General features: G+C 36.4%; 3 protein-coding genes across 3 annotated transcripts; 1 reads left to right on the forward strand and 2 right to left on the reverse strand.

The window, feature by feature from the left end:
- The first annotated feature begins 3101 nt into the window (after positions 1 to 3101).
- LOC126608817 (zinc finger protein GIS3-like) lies at positions 3102 to 4051 on the forward strand. The gene has a single exon (XM_050276823.1). The coding sequence runs from the start codon at positions 3196 to 3198 to the stop codon at positions 3898 to 3900; it is 705 nt and encodes a 234-aa protein (XP_050132780.1). The 5' UTR covers positions 3102 to 3195; the 3' UTR covers positions 3901 to 4051.
- A 7642-nt stretch (positions 4052 to 11693) lies between these two features.
- Positions 11694 to 15910, reverse strand: LOC126608794 (cysteine--tRNA ligase 2, cytoplasmic-like). Its single transcript, XM_050276793.1, has 9 exons — positions 15622 to 15910; positions 15321 to 15384; positions 14395 to 14556; positions 14116 to 14286; positions 13749 to 14030; positions 13527 to 13652; positions 12684 to 12917; positions 12448 to 12567; positions 11694 to 12365 (listed from the first exon to the last, which is right to left on the reverse strand). The coding sequence occupies exons 1-9, from the start codon at positions 15789 to 15791 to the stop codon at positions 12012 to 12014; spliced, it is 1683 nt and encodes a 560-aa protein (XP_050132750.1). The 5' UTR covers positions 15792 to 15910; the 3' UTR covers positions 11694 to 12011.
- A 2880-nt stretch (positions 15911 to 18790) lies between these two features.
- Positions 18791 to 19676, reverse strand: LOC126608821 (uncharacterized). Its single transcript, XM_050276827.1, has one exon. The coding sequence runs from the start codon at positions 19442 to 19444 to the stop codon at positions 18956 to 18958; it is 489 nt and encodes a 162-aa protein (XP_050132784.1). The 5' UTR covers positions 19445 to 19676; the 3' UTR covers positions 18791 to 18955.
- Positions 19677 to 22341: the final 2665 nt, after the last annotated feature.

The raw sequence follows: 22341 nt of genomic DNA on the forward strand, positions 1-22341 counted from the left end.
TCAATCACGCAAACATCCTAAACTACTATTGATCAACAACACGTATTGGTGGGGTCCGTGGGGCCCAAATATAAGTTGTAAACACACCCCGAACCCAACTCTCTAACCCAGCTTGAGTTATAAGAGCTTCCCATGTTGACTTTATTCACGATACTGCCATCATTACTATCACTAGGGTTTGGATACGGAAGATAGGTAGACGGTGACACGTGGGCCATGCAAAGTGGAGTAGAGGCAAACCGACGGTAGGAGATCTCAGTTTGAAATCCATCTCTTGACGTGGGACCCATCACGAGTGCCAAAAACCATGAAAGATTTGGATTTTGCATATTTGCATGCATAAAGTTTTGACTTTGGAGGGAAAGGAAAGGGCCATTGGTGGGTGCTGTCGGCTCCTGAGATTGAGCACCCCGGAGCCATCTAACGGGACCATGAGGCGAGGGTAAATTTGAAACTCAAGTTTCATTGTTGAGAGAGAGAGAGAGAGAGAGAGAGTGTGTGTGTGTGTGTGGATGTTACAAGTTTTGGGATTTTAAATTTTCAAAGCTTCTAGCAGTTGAAGGAGCAGTTGGAGTCAGGGGAAACAGAGAAATGGACTTCATGTTGCTTCATCGAGTTTCGTCCCCCACAAAGTATGAGATTCCAAAGTACCCAAGTTTTTAAAATGTCAAAAACTTAGGGCTGATTTGGTATTGCTGTGCTTTGAAAAAAAACTGATGTGAGAATAAGCGGTTGTGCTATGAAAATAAGCGGCTGTGAAATAAATCAGCAGAGTGTTTGGTAAACTTTTTTGTAAAAGTGCTTTTGGAAAAAAAAAACAGTCTGATAGTGGGTCTTTTCATTAAAGGAGCACTGTAGCTCCGTGTGCTTTGAAAAAAAAACCAGTTTTCCAAAGCTGCAAATAACAGCTTCAGCTTTTTCCTTTGATTTCAGCTTATTCTCACAGCAGCTTCCAAAATAAGCCTTTTTTTTTTCAGTTTACCAAACACCTAAAACCCTTATAGCTTTTTTTCATGGGTGCTTTTTTTTTAAGCACCTCACTCCCAAACCACCCCTTAGTTTGTACGTTCTCAAAAACCTAATCAGAAAAGTAGTATTTTTTACAGTTTTTTTAGCTTCAAAGACATTATGTAATGAAGATGTCATAAAACAGTATCTCGAGTTCATCATGCCCTATAACTTATAAAAATTAAAATCTACGACAATGCGCAATCAATTTGAGATACTATTATAATAAAGTTCATGTTATAGTTAGGTAAAATTCACTTACCCTATAGCAAGGAGTATATAAGACTATAAATAACAGTGTTCAATTGATTTGATAAATACATAGGACTATAAGGGCTCTTTTGAAGGACTTTTACAATGCTGAAAACTCTTATAATGAAAATATTTTTGAAATAAATTCTTAATAAAAATGCAAGTTAATCTTGAAAAAAAACACTTAAAACACTTAAAGTACTTCATGTAAGAAGCCTATAAAACACTTTAAGTGTTTTTAAAACGCCAAACATTTTCGCTAAAAACGTATTTGGTCATTTAAAAACACTTTGAAACGAACACTAAAGAAGAATACATAAGAAGAGTATACTTGTCATTAGATTGTAAGACGTGTCGCCAAACAGAGATTTTTTAGTAGAAGGCATGAGAAGTTCTCCAATCTCCAGGCAAAGTTTCTTAATTTGATGAAACATTATTTTCTTTAGATAGGGATTGGTCATCTTCCCCAAAGATCCCATCATCACTGACTGAAAGCAAAGCTAGTCGTACTGGCCCATGCACTAAGTTAAATTACGTGCATCCAGACTTTTCTAACCCTATTTTTTTCCCATGTGGCTGATAATCCTCTAAGTGAGCGGCTCATATGAAATATGATGGTCCTGGTCCAATTCATAGAAAATGAAATTACAAGTTAATCACATAGCTTGTTTGGCTTAAAATATATTAACCACAAATAATAATAAGAAATTAAGATGGTTGTTGATTAAGCACTTCCTGGTTGAAACAGTAGTGGACAAACTCAATCATGCAGATTTACTTTAAATTAATTTTGTATATAAATACATATACGCCAAACACCGTACCATGCTAGCCATCACATGCATCACATTGTCTCCTCAAGTCACAAATGACAAAACTCACACATTCGCCTTTAGCAATTTGTAACCAATAATGTTGTTTAGAAATATAAAATAAGTCGTGTTACCATCAAATTCTTTAATGCAGATGAATTCGTATATAACTAATTCTGTAAGAGTATGTTTCAACGACGTGATCAGTAATGTACATCTAAATAGCGGTATTGAATTATAATTTTGAATTTGAAATCCCATCATGTCAAGCAAAGGGCATTCTTGCACCTTGACATGCATTGAAAGAAAGAAACAGAAGTGAAAGAATTGAAAAGAAGTAGATTAAGTGGCAAGACAAGTGCAATCCTTGGGCCCTAGAGTGTCCTTGGGTCGTGTTCCCATCATTAAATCTTTACATCTTTACATTACACAACTCTCACTTTCTTCCCCTTGGGATGTCCGCAACCCGCAACCATCTCTCTCTCACAGTCTACCACCTATATCTGCACATACATATATTATACATATACGATTCCAATCAACTAAATTACATCATTAAAGGGTAAAATCCTTAGAGGAGAGTGGTCGGATCATTCACATCTACACTGAAGTTCTGAGTTTGATTTTTGAAAAATAAAATGTGAAAATTAATTCTGAAATTCGAATAATTAAGATTATTTTAAAAGTTGAACTACTTGATGCGTTGGGGAGATTTTTAATTGTGAAGGGAACACAAGTGGTACACCACATGTTTTTATGTAAGCGATGAGAAGTTTTATTTTTTAAATTATTAACTTTTTAACACATATATCCCACAATTTGTATAGTGATACGTGATATACTATCTCGTGTGCCGGTCACATTAAAAAATCTCTCGTGGGTGGGTTGGATTACAAAAATCAAACACCTCTCAAAATTATTATTAACATTTTAAAATAATTGTTTTTAATTAATTTTTTATTGAATTGAAGACCCTCTTTTTGTTATCCTGTGTATAAATACCCCAACACATGCAACAACTCCCCTGCATCCTCCATTTCCCTTCCCCTTTCCTTCTCTCTCTCTCTCTCTCTCTCTCTCTCTCTTTCTCTCATCACTTCAATTCTCTCTCTTAAAAGCAAGCATGGCCGAGGCTGCGGAGCTTCACTATGAACCCAAACCGACCAACAACACAACTACACGCTTAAAACTCTTCGGTTTCAATGTCCAAGAAGACGACGTAGAATCATCAGCCGTACTCGACTCCACCAAGACCGCCACAACCCCTTCCGACTCACCTGAATCCGCCCCCTTTTCCACCTCCGGCGACCGTAAATATGAGTGCCAGTACTGCTGCCGTGAATTCGCCAACTCCCAAGCTCTCGGTGGCCACCAGAACGCCCACAAGAAAGAGCGCCAGCAGCTCAAGCGAGCTCAGCTCCAAGCCAGCAGAAACGCCACCGTCTCCTACGCCCGAAACCCCATCATCTCCGCCTTCACTCCGCCGCCTCACCTCCTCTCTCCGGCCGGATCCGTGATGGTTCCGGCGGCGTCTCCGGCAAGCCCGTCGTGGGTTTACGTCCAGCGCGCGGCCACCCCGTTCCATGTATCGCACGGGTGCATGTTTCCCGCGGCGACCCATCACGGGAGGGCTGCAGGGAGTTATTCCTACGGTGGCGGTGTAGGGGATTCCGCATTGACGTCAATGGGGCCGGCTCATCATCAGGTACTACAACAGACCCGGGCCCACGGGAGAGTGGATGGGCCGTCATTGAGTAGGTTCACGAAAGGGGATGTTGGGCCCAGTTTCGACGATGCATTGGGCTTGGACTTGCATCTCAGCCTTTGACTCAGCAAAATATATGGTTTTTGTAATATGAACTCAGCTGGGAAAAAATGTGTATTTTGCGAGTGGAGATCTTTGTACATTTCAAATTTTATTTATTTGTTTATTTTAAGAACGTAATTTAACGGGCATATACATTGCTCACTAAGCCTCATTCCTACTATTTCTTCTTTTTTTTTCTTTTTCTTTTTTTTTTAAGAAAAATTAATGGAAAGGGATTGAAAATTTTAAGTTTTAATAATAAAGATAAAATACATGATAAAATGAATAGTAACAGGATTAATTTTTTAGTGTACAAATGTGGTTTTTCGTTAAAGGTTTTTTTTTTTTTCTCTTTCTTTTGCCACCAGGTTTATGATAATTAGGTAGAATAGAATACAAGTTCGTGTTTGGATCATTCAGTTTCGTCTAGTTCTTTCTTGGTCTACTGGGATTTCTCTTTTGGAAAGCGGAAATCCCACTTACGAGTTAGAATGATGAAAGTGGAACCTCGAGACTTTCTGCATCTTGAGTCGTCGACATAGGGTTTAATGCTATAAAGGAAAACTTTTTGAAAGGATCCAAAGGAAATGAAAAAGGAATGTGAAAGTACATGTAAATGGGGAAGTTGTTTGCAAAATCCAAATGATAATGCTCACTTTAGAAATTTATCTGATTCCTGAGAATCTGAACATCTGTGATAATCTGGACTTTTGAAACAAGAAATTAAGTTGAGAAAATCTTCACATTCTAAAGCTACTTTAGAATGTTTATTTTGTTAATTAATTAATTAATTGATATATAAAGTGAAAGATGTGTATGCCATTGCCAACCATCTGGTGTTGACTACTCGAGTAGTCATCGGTAGAGATTAAAGTATAGTGAGTTTCATTAAAATAGATTTTAACACTAATTATATTCAGATTTTACCATTTAATTAATAAGAATTTATCTCACATGCTAATCTAATAAACTTAAGGGAAAATTTGAAATAGGTTCAATTTTATAGGCCTACTTTTAAAATAAGTCTAATTTTTAGTGACTTTTGATTTTTGAAATAGGTCTAATTTTTAGTTACTTTGGACTCATATCAAAATACCCCTAAACTTATTTGGAGCTTTGGTTCTTAAACTAGAACCGTGACTTGATTCCTAAACTTGTTAGAATTTGGAGGAAAAATCCTTTTGGCTACCTCTGTTAGAACTTCCATCCAAAATAAAGGATTTAAGGGACAAAAAATGAGTGGAAGTTGTAACATAGTTAGCCAAAATGATCTTTGCTCTATATTATAACAAATTCGAGGGACCAATACTCACAAATGTTTAGCTCAAGGACCAAAACTCTAATTGAGCAAAATTTCAAAGACTATTGCTCCAATTATCTCTTCTCCCCTATATATGGTCCCTCCTCTCTTTTTTATCTCATACATGAAAGCATGGGTTGACAATTATATGCTTCAGCATAGATAAACGAAAGATGTTCTTCAGGGCTGCAGTATATGATTCCCAATTAAAAGACATCAAAGACATTAAACGTTATTACTTTATATTTTGTATGTACTTAAGAATTCACTGACAACATGATCAACTTAATTAGGCAGATAATTGCATCAGCTAACTGAGTAAATATTCTTAGTTTTTGGTATATTTTACCTAATGACTACACAATTTAATTAACTCAAATGATTAATTAAATATATCATTTCAGGAGTTTCTAATCACAAAAAACTCCCAACTAACCCATTGATGGTTTGTTGGTGCCTTCTTTTCACCTCTCTTCCTCTTGACTAGTAGGTGGTGGTGATGGAAATGTGGGACCAATCACATGCAGACCAATCTCCCACAACTGATAGAAAAGTAGTGGTTTGATTGGATAAGCTGAAATAACACTAAGGTTTAAGTTAAACACTACAATCTTTCAGTGTTCCCTGTAATTATTAAGCGATTAGTTTATTAATCAAGCTAGCAGCTAAGGTCTAATGGAAGTGAATTAATTGGTTGCTGATATCCAGCCAGAAAAAAGCAGCACAGATAGAGTGATCAGTGTTTCTGTTGTATTAAGAAATATAAAAAAAATAAAAATAGAGTTATAGAGAGAAGTGGTTCGATTTAAATTTAATTACAAGCTAAGCAAGTTGGGAGAGTCTATTGTGGGTAAAACAAACTAAAGCTTACGTGTTAGCACGAAAACAAGATAATGCATGCCAAGCAACCATCTTATATATACGCATCATTGGTTTTATCTAGGATTTCTTCCCACAAATCTTAAGTTGCTCGGTCAAAAGGTAGGTGGCACTACCAAAAATGGTACCCTTTCGTGGTGTAAATGCAAGTCTTGAACTAACACAACGTCGGTGCTTTTTGCACCCAATAACATGAACTATGGGCACCCAAGAAGTAAGCTTGCCGACATCTTAATTAAATTTGAAAGGAAATATGGCATTTCTACATTTTTGTTAATTACAATTTGGTATGTGTGCAATTTTTTTTATATTTTTATCGAGCTATGTTTAAATATAACGTTAAACTGTGATTTACATGAATGAATAATGACTCATTTGAAAAAAATGAGTCATGTAGTGTTCATTTCATATTAGCTGGGGTGGGAACTAGCTAGAGTTAGACTTCTACAAGGAAACAAGAGAAATAATAAGTTATATATGAAGTACTAGAGTAGAGATGGAGGATTGGATGCTTTTAGGGTTTTCCTTTATATTGTTTGTTTGTTTGTTTTTGGCATGAAATATTTGATGATTTGAGGAGTAAAGAAAGGAGCTAAAATAGGGTGTGCAAGCAAGCATTTATAATCATAGATAATTTGAAAAACTTATGCACTTGAAAAAGTTCATTCTTCCTTAGAGCTTTTTGACAATAAGAGAACATTAATCAAAGGAGTAGTTGGTGAGGCATATAGCAAAGAAAATCAAATTCACTCCCGCGGCTTTGCCTTAAGCAATATATTAATCTCCAGATTGGACACCAATTTTAGCTTCATTAGTGGCATGAAACTTGATTTAGACGTCCACTTCACCTTACAAATCTCTCTCTCTCTCTCTCTCTCTATCAATCGCTAGCCAGTCTAGAGAGACACTCCACTTAAACTTGATCATCTGAGTTTATTAAGTGTCGTATAAGTACCTAGTCACCATGATCCAATCAAGTTATGGCATAGTTAAATAATGCACACGCCTCTAAATGTGACAAATCAAGCATGCTAATTAGCTTCCCCGAATAGGGTTCTCGATGACACACGTTGTTATGCCTTGGTTGGTTCCATCTAATGGGAGAGAAAAATACAAGATAATTAAGCAGCCCTTTTCTTGTACGAGTACAGTTCAACCACAGGTCATGAACTCATGAGTAACCTCCAATGCAACCATATATATATATATATGGCTTACGTTGGAAAATGGCCTTAAACAGGAACTAATCAAGTATCATTTCTGCGTGGGTCTTGCACTGATTCCATTAAGTTAATAAGATTTTACAAATGAAGTGGAGGGTTTTGGAATTCAATTGGTAACATATGTTAGTTGCCCCATGTTAGGTTCTCTAATTATGCACTGTACTATGATATATATATATATATATATATATATATATATATATATATAGTACTGATTAATATAGAAATAGTTGGAAGCTAATGAAACCAGGTAGTTTAATTTAAATATATCTTGAGAGAGTTAAACACATGCATGCATGCCTGTTTTTTTGTGATAGGTTATCCAAACCTTTTCTTGTACAGACAAAAAGGGCATGCATGTTAAATTTCATCCGTGGTAATTAATAATCAAAATTTTTTTTGGTGTACTTAGTACACTGTTACGCAATGTCACTTTTATGCTCAAATTATAACACGTAAAGTTTCTTTATATTAATATACTCTAGAAGTGAGACATTCTATAACCGCTATTGTCCAATCCTTATTAAAGCACGTAAAATAACACACCACTATAAACTGTTTTCTCAATACTCATAAACATTTCTTGTGAATAATCTATTAGTCGATTATAAATATTTCAATATATATACTTGTCCATGTACGGATATTCCGACGACAAACCAATTTTGATTAAACAAGCTTAATGGCTACAAAAATATTCATGATCACTTACTCATGATCTCATAGATCTAGAAAGCTAGCTAGAGAGAGTTGTGCCTACCTTGATTAACATATATAAACAAGTGCAGTACTGTCCAAAGGAACATATTTGATTTGATATATGCATGTATCCGTGTCAAGTTGTCAACTGGGTTACACATGAGATGTGAACTGTGTAAATTACAAGACTTCCTAAATCCAAATGTACACAGAGATGATATATGAGCTTTGTAGGGCGCCATACATTTGAAATGATCTCCTTGTCGGGAGCTAACAGTCAATATAAATTTAAGGGAGCATATAATATCTGCCAATCACTGTGATGATCTGATGGTAAAGGTTATGAGGTAGAAATTAAAGAACAAAATTGCATAAGTGTTTCATCCTTTCCATATCTTATCGTAGCTTATTAGCTTTAGCTTTCATTTCATGCCTTTGTACAGAGGTAAGAGGTTCAATCTGAACATGAAAAAGGACGAACAGATTTCCAATGTACAATACTTTTAAGTCCTGTGTTTGCCTTTAATACAGTCATGCATGTGCACTATTGTGTATGCTTCACAACCAGCTTCAATACAACCATGTTTAAAGTACTTCAAAATTGCCACAACATTTCTCTGGTCCCTACTTAGGCTTTCACATCTAGTAATCTACCCCACAAGAAAAACTTGTGTACATATTGCTCAGATTATGCCACTTGTGTATGGATATTTCTCCAATTGTGTCATTTGCATGACACTTCTCACTAACATGAAATCTCTATATTTTGATCTCATCTGATCATCCTACACAATCATAAACAGTATAAAAGTTTATCTACTCAAACAATCATATTGAATATCTTCTATTAGCGCTAGCCCACTAACCCTAAAAACAATCAACGAGTAACCACATAAAGGATAAATTTCAGCATATACTAACTTCTCTTGGTATTATGGTTGGAATCATAATATCCTGCAACTTGCATCGATTATGAGTTTTTCATGTCGTATAGCTTTTTTTAGAAGATGTTAATTTTCTTCAGGATTACTCATTCCATCTTAGACTTTTGATACGGAATATTTAGCCTGCAGACTTGACCTCAAGCAATGCAATTTACAAATATATAGTAGCATTCAAAACAATTGAAGTATAAATGATGATAGTGAATTGAGCCAACCTTTTCAACGTACGGTTTATACTTGCAATCTTTGGGGCCCCATAAATCAAGAGGATTGTCCCAATGTAACCCAAGTACTCTCTTTCGGATCCTAGGAACAGGTCTCAAAGATCTTCTTTTTTTTTTTCCTCTTGGAATACACAAGAGCGAAACAATCAACCTATTGATATTGGAAGAATTTTTTAGTTCAAGTTGTTTGTTGTTGATTGAATTGGATTAACGAAGCTTGAGCTCATGAGGGATCGAAGCTGGAGGTTGTTCCAATCTCATTTATTTATTGGGTAATGCTAAGGAAATTAAATTTGTAGATAAAATATTGTAAACTAAATGACATGGAAGTTGATGATTGAATCATTACTTAAGCGTTGATAGTTTGCAAATTTTGTCTACAAATTTAGTCTCCTTAGCATTATCTTTATTTATTTTGCTCAGAGTTCGACCTTATTTCATTGAACTGCTCAAATTCCGTGTCACATGGGGAAAAAATCAGTGTTTATTGTTGAGACCAACCAATGTCACTGGTATAGCATATATTAGAAAGCTAGGTTACAAACACTTAAATTAAAACTGTAATCAAGAAGCATATATGGGGAAACAACCTGTTGGGTTTGGACTTACGTAATTAGTTTTAAGCAGTTTTACACTTCATGATTCATAAGCTTTAAGTAAGATTCATATATAGATGGCGAGTTCGATACCATATTATTATGGTATGCGATTTATCCTAAACTCACGCCACTTAGTGTAAATGTTTCATTGTCTTAAAAAAATGTAAACCCTAATACACATAAAAGGTGCGTGGGAATGGGAACCACCATCAACACATATATAGTGTACTCTTGTGAAAATATATATTAAATGGACCAGGTTCATTAGCACTGTAGCATTCGTGTCAAGTAACGCAACGTGGGCATGGCATAGTGTTATAGAACCGAAACGTCATAGTGATTGCTCATATGAAAGTTGATGTCCTTGTGAAAACTGCTTGAAATGAATGAGCATGATATATTATTAGTAATTGGTAGCAGGACAGACCGAAAATAATTCAGCCAAGAACCACAACTATCGGTCGTACTCGTACTAGCACAATACAACAGTTGATGATGAACTTTGTCTTGCAATGTTGCTATCACAGTGAGCTACCTAGGCCTCTGTAAATTGTAATATGTATCTATGAAGCTGCATGCATGTCTTTTGGAACAAGGACAACATCTCCAGTATTAAAATTGCGGCTTGTGAAACAAATGATGGGAATTCAAGTCCCCTCAGAAAAAAAGGGAAGGGCATTGCTTTTGGCTCCTAGCCTGCGACTGCGAGGAAGGAAGTAGGAACTACTACTTTAACAGTGGAAACCAGACAAAACCGAACGATTTGTGTTTCTTGTTTGCACCTTCGTACTCCTCTATCTGAAAGCTGGCCACTTTCACTTTGAATGTGTATGTAATGTGCTCCTTAATCGTCCATTCACAATTGCTTTGTAGAATTTAAAACTATTACAATATTTAGAAGACGAGAGGAGTTTTGGACACATGACGCATGGGGACAATCACAACACCCACGTCAAGGGGCATCCAAGCCTTACTTCATGTCAAAGGGCGTCTAAGCCTATCTCAATCTCAACTGATTGTAAAAATTAGTGTGTCACAATCTTGGGCATTTTTTTCTCAAGTGCCGCCTCTTATTTCTCGAATCGCACTTTGTAAAGCTTTTTTTTGTACTTCCGACGATATTAGTGTTTAACTTGTAAATTATAATCTATACTCTTGTGATTATGGGTACAAAAGATTTGAAGCCTGTGATTTGATCAACTTAATTAACATCACTCACATAACTTGATTTTTGAGACATCAATTCAGTGTTATGGATTCTTCTCCTTCACTTTTATATTCTAACTTCCATGCTATAAGTATTGATTATATAAAATGTAATATGCATCATGAAACGAATAGAAATAGTTATGACTACTCAGCAATATGAGAATGAATGGTAAGAATTGAATTGAGGAAATACTATTTTTGCTTACTCGCCTATCTAATTGATATAAAGTCAAGCTATCCAATAGTCATGTTTCTTTGTTTCTCACGGTAGGTATTTTGGATCAACCGGCCCACACCACAAGGAGGGCTCTCAAAGGCTTGACAACTAAACTCCAATCTTGGACCAAGCCCAAGATACACCTAAGTTAAGTTCACACCTTTCACCATTCATCTAAAGCCTACATACTCTCTAGGAAAGTAAAGTACATTGAGGACCCTGAAGCACTTCATGCCATTCGTGGATCTATTCCCACCTAGTAAATTAGTATTAATCAACAAGCCCTCCAACCCGGCCTAGTAAATTATCATTAGTCATATTTCTCATTGTAGTATCTTTTTGTTAAGCGTTTAGCCCAGTTGTAAACCCAAAAAAAATTAAGCGTAATACCACTTCGGACTTGTGTACTGGAACAACTAGTATACGAAACAGAATAACGAAAAAATTAGGTTTCGCAGAATCAATCGTGTAGATCTTGTCTAGCGCAAGGGAAATTTATGAACAAAATGCACCAGATAAATATAAAATAAACGATATGCTTCAGTAAATTGTATAATGCAGCAGAACCTGTATCATATGGTTTTAACTGACGAGACTAAAGACAGTATTTCCGGCTTCCTTGATGTTTAAAGGACAGCAGCACCCAAAAAATATCAAAAAGGAAAAAGAAATAGGTTACAAAAACAAACTTCAAGACTCCAGAGGGCCTTGGCCCCCTGATCCCCAAAGTATTACAAGATTAATCATGTATGAATCAAAACTAATAAGAGATTTCTCGACCTCAAGAGATTAACCACTCACGCTAACAGGTCAAGGCCGATAGATGGTTGTACACCATTCAAGTAGACACAGGCGGTTCCCTTGCTTTGACGGGTAATGCCTTGTGTTCTTCACTTGGCAGCTGTTTTTGTTCTTCCCTTTGTTCAACCGGCAATACCTTGTGTTCCTCCTCAGTCGGCAGCTCTTTTTGCTCTTCCTCGATGGGCTCTTCTCGTACACAAGGTCTCCAGATTGTCTCCTTGCCCACGTCCATTAGTGCAATGCCTTTTCTAGTCAAATCAGCTCTGATCTGATCGCTCATTGCAAAATCTTTGCTTTCCCTTGCTTGTTTTCTCTCTTCAATCTTCTTCAGTACATCGTTTTCCACCATCCCTGCTCTCTCCAATGCTTTCACTTTCAATTGCTGCAAAACCTGTACAGTGCAGTATCCCTTTGTAGTTGATAACTTCAATCCATGATTTCAAATTTAAAGGAAACAAAAGAGGACATATCACCTCTGAGTATGTATGGGGCGATTTTAAACCCAAAACGTCCAGAACATCATCAGTAACTGCTTTCTTTACATTGGTTAGTGACTGGACCATTGATAACTGTTTCTGCTTTTGCTGCTGCTTCTATAAAAGTAAACACACTTTTTGTTATCACAACACAGCCATATACACATATAAAGGTAGGAGAGAGCACAGAAAAAAAAAAGTGAGGCATGGTGGAACTGAATCTAAATGTCTACCTTGAGTCCATTCAAAGAACTGTTTATAAACTTCAACACATCTTGGAAAGCACCAGTCAATATCTGTGCAGTGTTCAAGTCATCGCACATTTTAGACTCAAACTCATTCTTTAGCTTACTGATGCATTCTTGGGAAGTCGGAGTAATTTTAACTGTTCTTCCATTTTGATCGGCGCCTTCCTTCAGACCCTCATCTCGAAATGGAGCTAAAGCATCTTCACAATCTTGCAAGGTCTACCAATCGCAAAACATCAAGCTATAAGATACCAGATACAGAAACATAAAATCCATTTGTGCTGTGATACAAAATGCAGGTTTAACTTGCCTTATTAACTTCTGTTTTAGTAAATTTGAGACACAGACAAGTATCTTAAAATAGTTACCAATGCAGCTTATGCTGTGAAAACAAAGCAAAGAACACTACATAAAAAGGGTAAACCCATGGCGACCCAAACTCTACACAATTCTGTTCAATCTTGGTCAGTATTTTACTTGTATTGCGCTATATTAACCGAAAGTCCAGAATTTTCTGGAACCAACTACATCACAAAGATTAATATTTAATGCAAAAGGCCATCATTCCAGAAGACATTGGCCAAACAGAAATTTGCAGGGGTAATCCAACAATACAATAAATACCATTTAACCAAACCAGGAAAAGTTGCCAACAGAAAGTTTGGCGCAACGTCCGCTAAAATTACACATCAGGATACAGTAAAAGAGATGAATAGAAAAGGAAAGGTCTCAGAACAGTTAGGAGCTAAGCAGGTGCATGCATGCCCATTGACCAGCTAAGGACTGAGAGACAAACTTCCAAATGAAAATTTATCAGATCCCACATACCTGATATATGTAATAAATAGCATCTGATGAACTTTCCAGCTGGGAGATTGTGTAGTTGAGAGGAGACCTATAGTGAGCGCTTATCAAGAAGTGCCTCAAAGCCAATGGATGGTACTTTTCTGTAATCTAATAGAGAATGAAATTATATATTAAATGGTAGTATAAACTGAAAATATATAGAAGCTCCAAGAAGCATTAAAAGGAAAAGTTACCGCAATTTACCTCCCTAATAGTGAAAAAGTTGTTCAGGGATTTTGACATTTTCTCATTGTTATTGGTAACATGTCCATTATGCATCCAGTAACTCACACTGCTCTCTTGGCACGCAGCACAGCTCTGGGCAATCTCATTCTCATGATGTGGAAAAATCAAGTCAATGCCGCCACCATGAATATCAAACTTGAATGTCAGATAATGTGCACTCATTGCACTGCATTCAATGTGCCATCCAGGTCTACCAAGTCCCCAAGGGCTTTCCCAACTTGGTTCACCAGGCTTTGCAGACTGCAGATTTACTTTGAAGTTGCATTAATTTAAAAATACAAACAAAAAACTGCAAAAACGAGGTAAATGGTTGAGGATCCCAGACCTTCCACAATGCAAAATCTGCAGGATTACGCTTTCTTGAATCAACAGCAACTCGTTCACCAGCCCGATTGTGTTCTAATTTTTGTCCAGATAACTGGCCATAATTTGGAAATTTATCAACAGCAAAGAATACATCTCCGCCAACTTGGTATGCGTATTCCTTGTTAATAATCTGCACGATATAACAATCATTAGAGAGAAACTGCGGGCCCGTAAAAATAAAACGAACAAAAAACCATCCCAGAAACATAATATATAAGCATTAGAGCAAGCAGAAAACCTGTGTTATCAAATCCTTGATATGTTCTATGTGGTCAGAAACATATGGCTGATGGGTGGGAAGAAGGCACTGGAGATCACCCATGTCCTTGAGATATTCTTTGCAAAAACGACTACTTAAACTAAATGGGTCTTCACCATTCTTATTTGCTCGTATTATTATCTGAAACATCCAAACATTAGCAATCTCTACATGGCATTAAGTACACAACGAAAATGAAAAGAACAAGAAGAATCAGAGGATTCAAAATAGAAAATTATAAAGAGTCAGAAGATCCAAAATTCTATCAAGAACATAAAACACCATCTGTCTCAGATATTCAAATGCCAAACAACATTAAAGCATTAGCCAGCTGCCAGATAACTGATTTCAGACATAGGAAAAAAGACCTTGATATGAGACCAGTAATTTAGTCATAAAAAGGTAAGCAGATTTATAGCACTAAACAAGCCAAATGAAAAGTTTTAGCTACAAAGAGATAACAAGTATAAGATAACTGAAACATTAATGTTCTGTTTTGGACGAGGGATTTGCAAATACCAAGGGATTAATCCTAAATTAGTTAGAAATACACTAAAGGAAACATTAGGTAGAGTGATAGAAAATGCACCACAGGAGCATCACAAAGTCACTAAACAGCAAATGACTCCTTTCATGTAGTGATTTACAAGTCCCACTAAGTGTCATTTACAAATCACCCTAAGTTCATTGCAGCTAGTCATTCCTTAGTAACGTAGCCTAAATCTCTTGATACTCCGTAATCCCGGTCCAACCATAACATAAATATTGGTGTCTACTCCTAAAAAGCAAGAATGTACAAGGGTATTGCGAAAACTACAAACGAACCAAAGCAGAGTGCACGCGAATGAAGGGAAAGGAAGGAATGCAATACAAAATCATCTCATGATATGGCTCAAAATTCTCACCTTGTCATCAACATCAGTAAAATTCCGGACGTAAGTAACCTCGTAACCCAAATGCTTTAAGTATCTGCAGAATTCCAATTCAATTTCACACATGATTAGTTGCCACAAACTAATCTTCACTTATGTATTACGCCAAACAGATTTTGCAGCGTTTGACAGTGATTAAACCAACTAGCTTTATTAAATAATTCTAACAGAAAACAGAAAAATCAAAAGCACATGCACAAAATCAAACACACCAAATTCTACACTAATGAAAAGCACAATTAATTGCATAATTCATAAATTAAACATGGCGAACCTGAAGAGGACATCGAAATTGACGGCGGCGCGACCGTGGCCGAGATGGCTGAGGTCGTAGGCGGTGATTCCACAGACGTACATCCTGACCTTGCCGGGTTCTATCGGCCTGAAGATCTCCTTCTGGCGGGTCAGCGAGTTGTAAACCATGAACTCCTTGCCGGCGGCCATTCTCGGATTTCTCAACCCTTGCCGGCAGCTCAATGCTCTATGTAAATGTCCGCAATCGAATTGGGTAAAAACCCTAACCCTATATCAAGTTCCCCTTTTTGACCCAAATCGATTCGCAGTGCATAAACTTAAAGCACAAGGTTTTGCTTTTATTTTCATTTTTACTTTTCTTTCCTTTCATTTCTTATAAAAAAGTAAAAAAAAAAAACTAAAGAAAATAGTTTGAAAACTTTGAATTTTAAAGAAAATGATAAAATAAAGGGTAAAATAAATAGTATCATGATTAATTTTTTAGTGTAAAAATGTAGTTTTTCGTTAAAGTAAATAATACTGAGAGTTTTTTTGTTAAAGTTTCAAAGTAAAAAGTAAAAGGGTAAATTACATAGTAGCCCCTCAGGTTTGAGGTGTATTACAACCTCATACAATATCTTTAAAACATTTCACTTTCATACCTCACGTGCTATTTTATTTTAAAATAATAAATCCGTTACATTTTCCATCCATTGATCCGTTAAGTACTGACGTGGTTGCCAAATGTATGTCACGTGGCCAAAAAAGAATTAATTAATTATTTTTTAAAAAAAACCTTAATCTTCTAAATTTAAAAATTAAAAAAAAAACACAAGTAGAACCCCATCCCTTCCCCTTCCCGCAACCCCTTTCTTCGACAATCTCCAGATTCAACCTCTCATCACCTCTCTCAACCTCATACTCCACCTCACCGCCTCCCCGATCCTCCGCACCCTTCGCCTTCACCCGCCTCCTTGAGCTTCTTCACACTAACCACAATCATCGCCTTCTTGTTCGAGCCCCCGTCTAATTTCTTGATGGTCTGGACCGGCGCACCAGACCGCATCGCGTGGTTCACCGCCTTTGGGTCGCGGAGGGCGTTGGCCTTATTGGGCTTCTTTTGGAGGACCACCGGCTCCCAATCTTAGGCTATGACTCCTCAGTTTTGGCTCGGCATCATCGGAAATCTATAGATATATAGAAAGAGTTTCCTAGATTTTTGTTTGTGTTTTTGGAGGAGAATATGATAAGGGACGATGAAGTTTGGTGCGCAATTTATGGGTTTAGGGATTAGAGAGAAATAGGGGGTGTGATTTGGGGCGCCAGAGTACTGGTGCACACATGGCGGTCGATTGGAACAGAGAATTGAAATTAGGGTTTGCAGAGATTAGAACAGAGAAATAAGATGGCAGGAAGTGAAGACAGCGGAGCCAGCCCTTTAAAAGTACGATGGCAGAGGTGGAGGTGGGTTTTTGGATGGGAGGGGAGGTGAATAGAGTGGAAAAGAGTGAGGTGGGGGTCGGGGGGGGGGGGGGAATGGGTTCCATGTACTCTGCTGAGGTTGTCTTTGGAGCTATAGCGGCTGTGGAGGAGGTGGGTGAAGGCAAAGGGGGAAGATCTAGTGCAGCGGATCGGGGAGGCAGTGAGGTGGAGTGTGATGTTGAGAAAGGTGAAGATAGGTTGAATCTGGAGATTGTGGAAGAAAGGGGTAGGGGTTGCGGGGAAGAAGAAGGGATGGATTCTGCGTGTGTTTTTATTTTATTTTATTTTTTTAATTATTTGTTTGCCACGTGGCATACATTTGGCAGCCACGTGGCACAAATGTGGCAGCCACGTTAGCATTTAACAGATCAATAGATGAAAAATATAACGGATGTATTATTTTGAAATAAAATAGTACGTGAGGTATGAAAGTGAAATGTTTTAAAGATGTTCTATGGGTTGTAATAAACCTCAAACCTGAGAGATTACTATGTAATTTACCCAAAGTAAAAAGGTCACTGTAAAACAGTAGCCGGAAAACACTGTTATTTTTACCCTCATTAAATGAGGCAGGTCAAATTGTCTCCGTTCCGGTTTTTTTTCTAGAGCCCGAGAGTATTTGGGCTGGGCCTACCCAATTCCCTCAGAGGTGGGGACATACGCGATTTTATAAATAAAAAAAGAAGAAGATCAGTTTACGAATTTGTAAATGTTTTTGTTTTTTAATAACGAATATGTGTGTTTTATATTCATTGTATTTAAAAATGGTTGATCTTAAAATAATTATCAATTTACAAAATATGTTAATTGGGCTTGTGTGTTCCATAAGAAATAATATCACACTTTCCAATATAATCAAGGCCCATATGATGTAACTGAAACCCAACGAGGAACAAGGCCGGGCCCATGATATTTACAGGGTAAAAAGGCTTTCTGCCAGGATAATCAATAAACGTGACACAAATGACGTCGGAAATTTGGATTGTACAAGCAACCTCTTCATTTGTCATTAAGACTGCCGTAGACAAATTGTGAGATGTATTTCTCGGAGCTCTATCTTTTCCAGATTATGATGATACTGTCAAGGAAATACCATTCACTTGTATGGAACTTTGGGAACTTCAAACAAGACCCAATGTAACATACACAAAGTTTTATTTTCAATCTGATTCGTCCAAAAATCACCCATACCAAAAAATCCAGCTAAAATTAAGTACATTTTTTTTTTGAGTGAAACAATAACGTTAGTAAGTTAAATGTTAGATTAGCCATCAATAGAGTTCAAACCCATGCTGTCATGCAATGACACAACACATTTCCACCGCTGTAGTAAAGAGTCACTTGCAATTACATTTTGGTAGCATGTGAAACCTCTAAGTTGGTCTATTGTCACGGTCATGTTTCTATATATTAAACAGACAGATGGCAGACACTAACTACTATGTTTAGGGATTTGTTAAGAATAATCAATATCTTATGAAAATGTGCACTAATGATGATGGCAGATTTTTCAAACTTTTTTGTATGTTTAGGGATTTGTCATGTATATATGAATGCTTCTGTTAAACAGCCCAACTTCATTGAAGTTCTTCTATCTTCCCTGCAGGCAAAGACGCAGTACTATGTGGTCCATTTACTTAATTCTGCTATGGACCACCATTCTAATTATCAAAAGGCGACACATCGACATATGTGTGGCTACATCAACTATAACATATGAAAATCAATTTGAGGTAGAATTTCGCTTGTATAAAACAAATGATATCAAATGTCAGACAATCGTGAGATTTAATAATTTGAAAGTTTAATCAACAAAACATGTCACGAAAAAATGGAATAATATCAAAAATCAACAAATATGCAAAAATTTGGACCAAAAATTTGATTTTAACTTAAAACGATTCCTGCCTCTGCATTCTCATTTCTTCATAGAACCTCTCAATAAACATCTGCGCCCGCAAATCAATGGAAGCTTCTTCTTCGTGATCTCCCCAATCCAACGGCTCATATAAAGCCACTGCATTGTCATCTCCGGCAGTCGGCAGAGCTTCCAACGTGAAATCTCCATCTTCTCCTTCAACTCTCAAGCTATTGCCCCAGCATTTGCAGAGAAAGAACATCGAGTACACGTCTCGAAGGCTTTCGTTCTTCATGAGCTGCCTCCTTCTGTGGTAATGAATGAGGGGAGTGTTGGAGGGAGAGAACTGGTATTCTCTTACAGACCCAGAGTTGTAATTCTTCAGAAGCTTCATCTTCTTTGAATATTGTAACATCCTAATACATGAGTTTTCAAATGATAGTTTCCTCACTTTGGCAACGAAGATAAAGATTTTCAGGAGCTTGGAGAACTTCTGAAAAACGGGTAGTCGTCTTTTCGACATTTTTGGTGGAAACTTCGAACTAACAGATGAGTGAGACTTATATGAAACGAGTTCAAATTCTTATATGAAACGAGTTCACTAACGAGATTGGAAATGAATCACTCTCTTTTTAGTTGCAGAAAGTTTGAGTTGGGGTTTGTGGAGGAGGGAGAGAGCATTTAAGGATGCAAAAAAGTGGAAGTGAAAGGAATATAATTGGTGGTTGGGAGCCAAGCTGTAAAAAGCGGGTACCGTATAATGGTCGGTTGCTTCTTCTTGTTGTTCGTTGTTTAATATAAAGGAATAAGCAAACTAGCCGTTGGACTTTGGGACCCCGAGTGGGTTTCCTTCCAAGTTTAATTGGAGCTTTTAAAACCGATCGATCTCACGTTTAAAAGGCTACTTTTTGATGATTTCATATGTATTTTGATGTTTACCATGTGACTAGAGGGCAGATGAGGAGCTTTTCGAATTATGTGATGCCGCGGCTTTGGGTTTTAGGGCAGTTCAAAAAGGACTTGGATCCTCTCCTGAGCCCAAGGAGAGGATCATTCTGAGCAAATGACTTGAGCTGTTGGATGAAAATCTAACGGCTACAAACAGGGGGTCCCTTTAAAGTTATAATAATTATAGCCGTTGGATAATCCAACGGCCCAAATCCTTTGGTCAGGAGGATCCTCTCATTGGGCTTAGGAGAGATCCAAGTCCATTCAAAAAAGGGTTTTTTTTTTTTGTTTTTTGTGTTTTTTTTAACAAAAGATCTTGCCTTCAGAGAATGTTTACTTATTTGGATTCGAGAAAGTGAAAGAGAGAGAAGATTTGAGGACGGAATCAGGTTTATTCGTTGATATGATTCATGATTTTTTAAGTATTAGATTAACAATTGTAACGTGAAACTACGAGCTAGTAAACACAAAAGAAGTTAGAAATTGAAATATTTTAATATATTATAGTAAATGTAAAAAGGTATTGAAGAATTCTAATATTTATTATCGGTAAGTAATATTTAACAAAAGTCGAGTTTAAAAGTGGAATTTTGTATACATAGTGAGAATCCCAATTCACAAATTATAAAAAACCTCCATAAAGTTTAAAAATCGTTTTTTTTATCTAATGAAGGAAGAGGTTCCAAGTTATTGCCATGCAATTGATTAAAAAATATAACTATATGGATAATGCTTGTGTTTTTCCGTGGGAGAGCATACTTGTCCTCTTGCTTATGACTAATGTATTTTTAACATATGAACATCACAATAGAAACTGCACATTCTCTTTATCATCATCTAAAGATCATATATGCATAAAATCATTTAATTTGAATATCGTTTAACCATTCATATCAAACAAATTAACAACTTTGATAACAAATAACATATTCATGATGAACCGTCTATTTGTTTGAAACATATGAATGACTAAAAGATCTCCAAATTGAATAATTTTTTACATTATGAACTTTAGATGATGACAAAGAGAATAGACGATCCGATTATAATATTTGTATGACGAAGATACGCTAATCATCATATTCGACCCTCAGATTTTGGAGGCCCTATGTTGAAACATAAATGGAAGCCTTCGATTTATGGCCTTGTTCAATGGCCCCACCTATACTCTCCTAGGATTGGCTGTATTAATCATAAGTTGAAAGACAAAATATGTTTCCTTACGAAGAAATACAAGCATTATCCTTATTATATATCGTCACTTATGAATCCATGTATGATAAATTGATGATAAAAATTGAACTTCATAAATTCTATAGCACTTCTTGAAAATTATTATTGTTATACTCATGTTTACAATAATACAAAATTAGTTTACCTTGTTTTGAATTCAAGCATGCAAATATACATACCGTATGGAGTTGGGCATGCAGATGTCAAGGATTTCTTTCTCCGTACACATTCCTTAATTTTCTGTCACTTTCAATTTCTTTGCAGTTTGAAAATGCTTTAACGGTTTTGGTGGGGTATATTGGTCCGACCCGACTTGATTTGTAATGAGGAAGCTAGATTGATGGTTAGTGATCAAAACAAGGATCATACTTCTTCAGAGAAACTCTTTAACTCATGCATATATTGTATTTGAAAAACTTATTTGATTTAAAAACCGTTTAATTTTCATATAAATAAATAAAAATTTGCGATTACGAGAATGCTACTCATTACCATAATCGTCGGTTTGTCTCACATGTATAAATAGCTAAATGATCTCTAAATCAAATGAATATATGTAAAATTTCTTTTACATGATGATGAAAATATTATCCTTAAAATAACGAGATAGAGAATTTTACAATCACCACGAATTGTATTAATTTTTTTAATACATACTGTTTGTACCATACTTCATTAATATCGAAACTACCAAGCATCGATCAACTTTATATTTTAAGTGACCTATTGAAGGATTCGTGTTGAAGCACCCATGCCGAAGGACAAGAGTTTCCAGGCCAATCACGAGACGACACGTGTCAATATTAAAATAAATCTCCTAGAGTCCCACATCCACCTTGGACGAAAGCCTGATACTCTCCTCAACTATAAAAGAAGATCATCCTTTTATAATTAATCCTTAATGATATTATTCCCTTTAACCCTTTATTAGAACTTACTAATGATGATTATGCTTGAACGTTTGTACTATGTAAACTTTACATGATTAATGAGAACTCCTTTACCTTCATGGACGTAACCTAATTTAGGGTGAACTATATATATATATTTTGTGTTTGCTTCCCTACCTATATCTCTTTACATATTATTCTTGCCAGGTGACATGAGCAACCTCGCGAAGGTCACAACCTTGACACTTTACATTGTTCTAAATTCAACATGATTGTGTAAATCAACTCATACGATATTATCTACAGGAAGGGTAGAAGAGTTAGCTAAACTTCACAATGAAGTTGCCAT

Source organism: Malus sylvestris, chromosome 16 (genome assembly GCF_916048215.2).
Source record: "Malus sylvestris chromosome 16, drMalSylv7.2, whole genome shotgun sequence".
NCBI classification, from domain to species: domain Eukaryota; kingdom Viridiplantae; phylum Streptophyta; class Magnoliopsida; order Rosales; family Rosaceae; genus Malus; species Malus sylvestris.

Coding starts and splice junctions, on each gene's coding strand:
- LOC126608817 (XM_050276823.1), top strand. CDS start 3,196: ATGGCCGAGGCTGCGGAGCTTCACTATGAACCCAAACCGACCAACAAC.
- LOC126608821 (XM_050276827.1), bottom strand. CDS start 19,444: ATGTCGAAAAGACGACTACCCGTTTTTCAGAAGTTCTCCAAGCTCCTG.
- LOC126608794 (XM_050276793.1), bottom strand. CDS start 15,791: ATGGCCGCCGGCAAGGAGTTCATGGTTTACAACTCGCTGACCCGCCAG. Junction 12,918..13,526: donor CTATTTATTACATATATCAG/GTATGTGGGATC, acceptor TGCGATTGGTAG/ACCTTGCAAGATTGTGAAGA. Junction 12,568..12,683: donor GTTCTTTGAATGGACTCAAG/GTAGACATTTAG, acceptor TTACTTTTATAG/AAGCAGCAGCAAAAGCAGAA.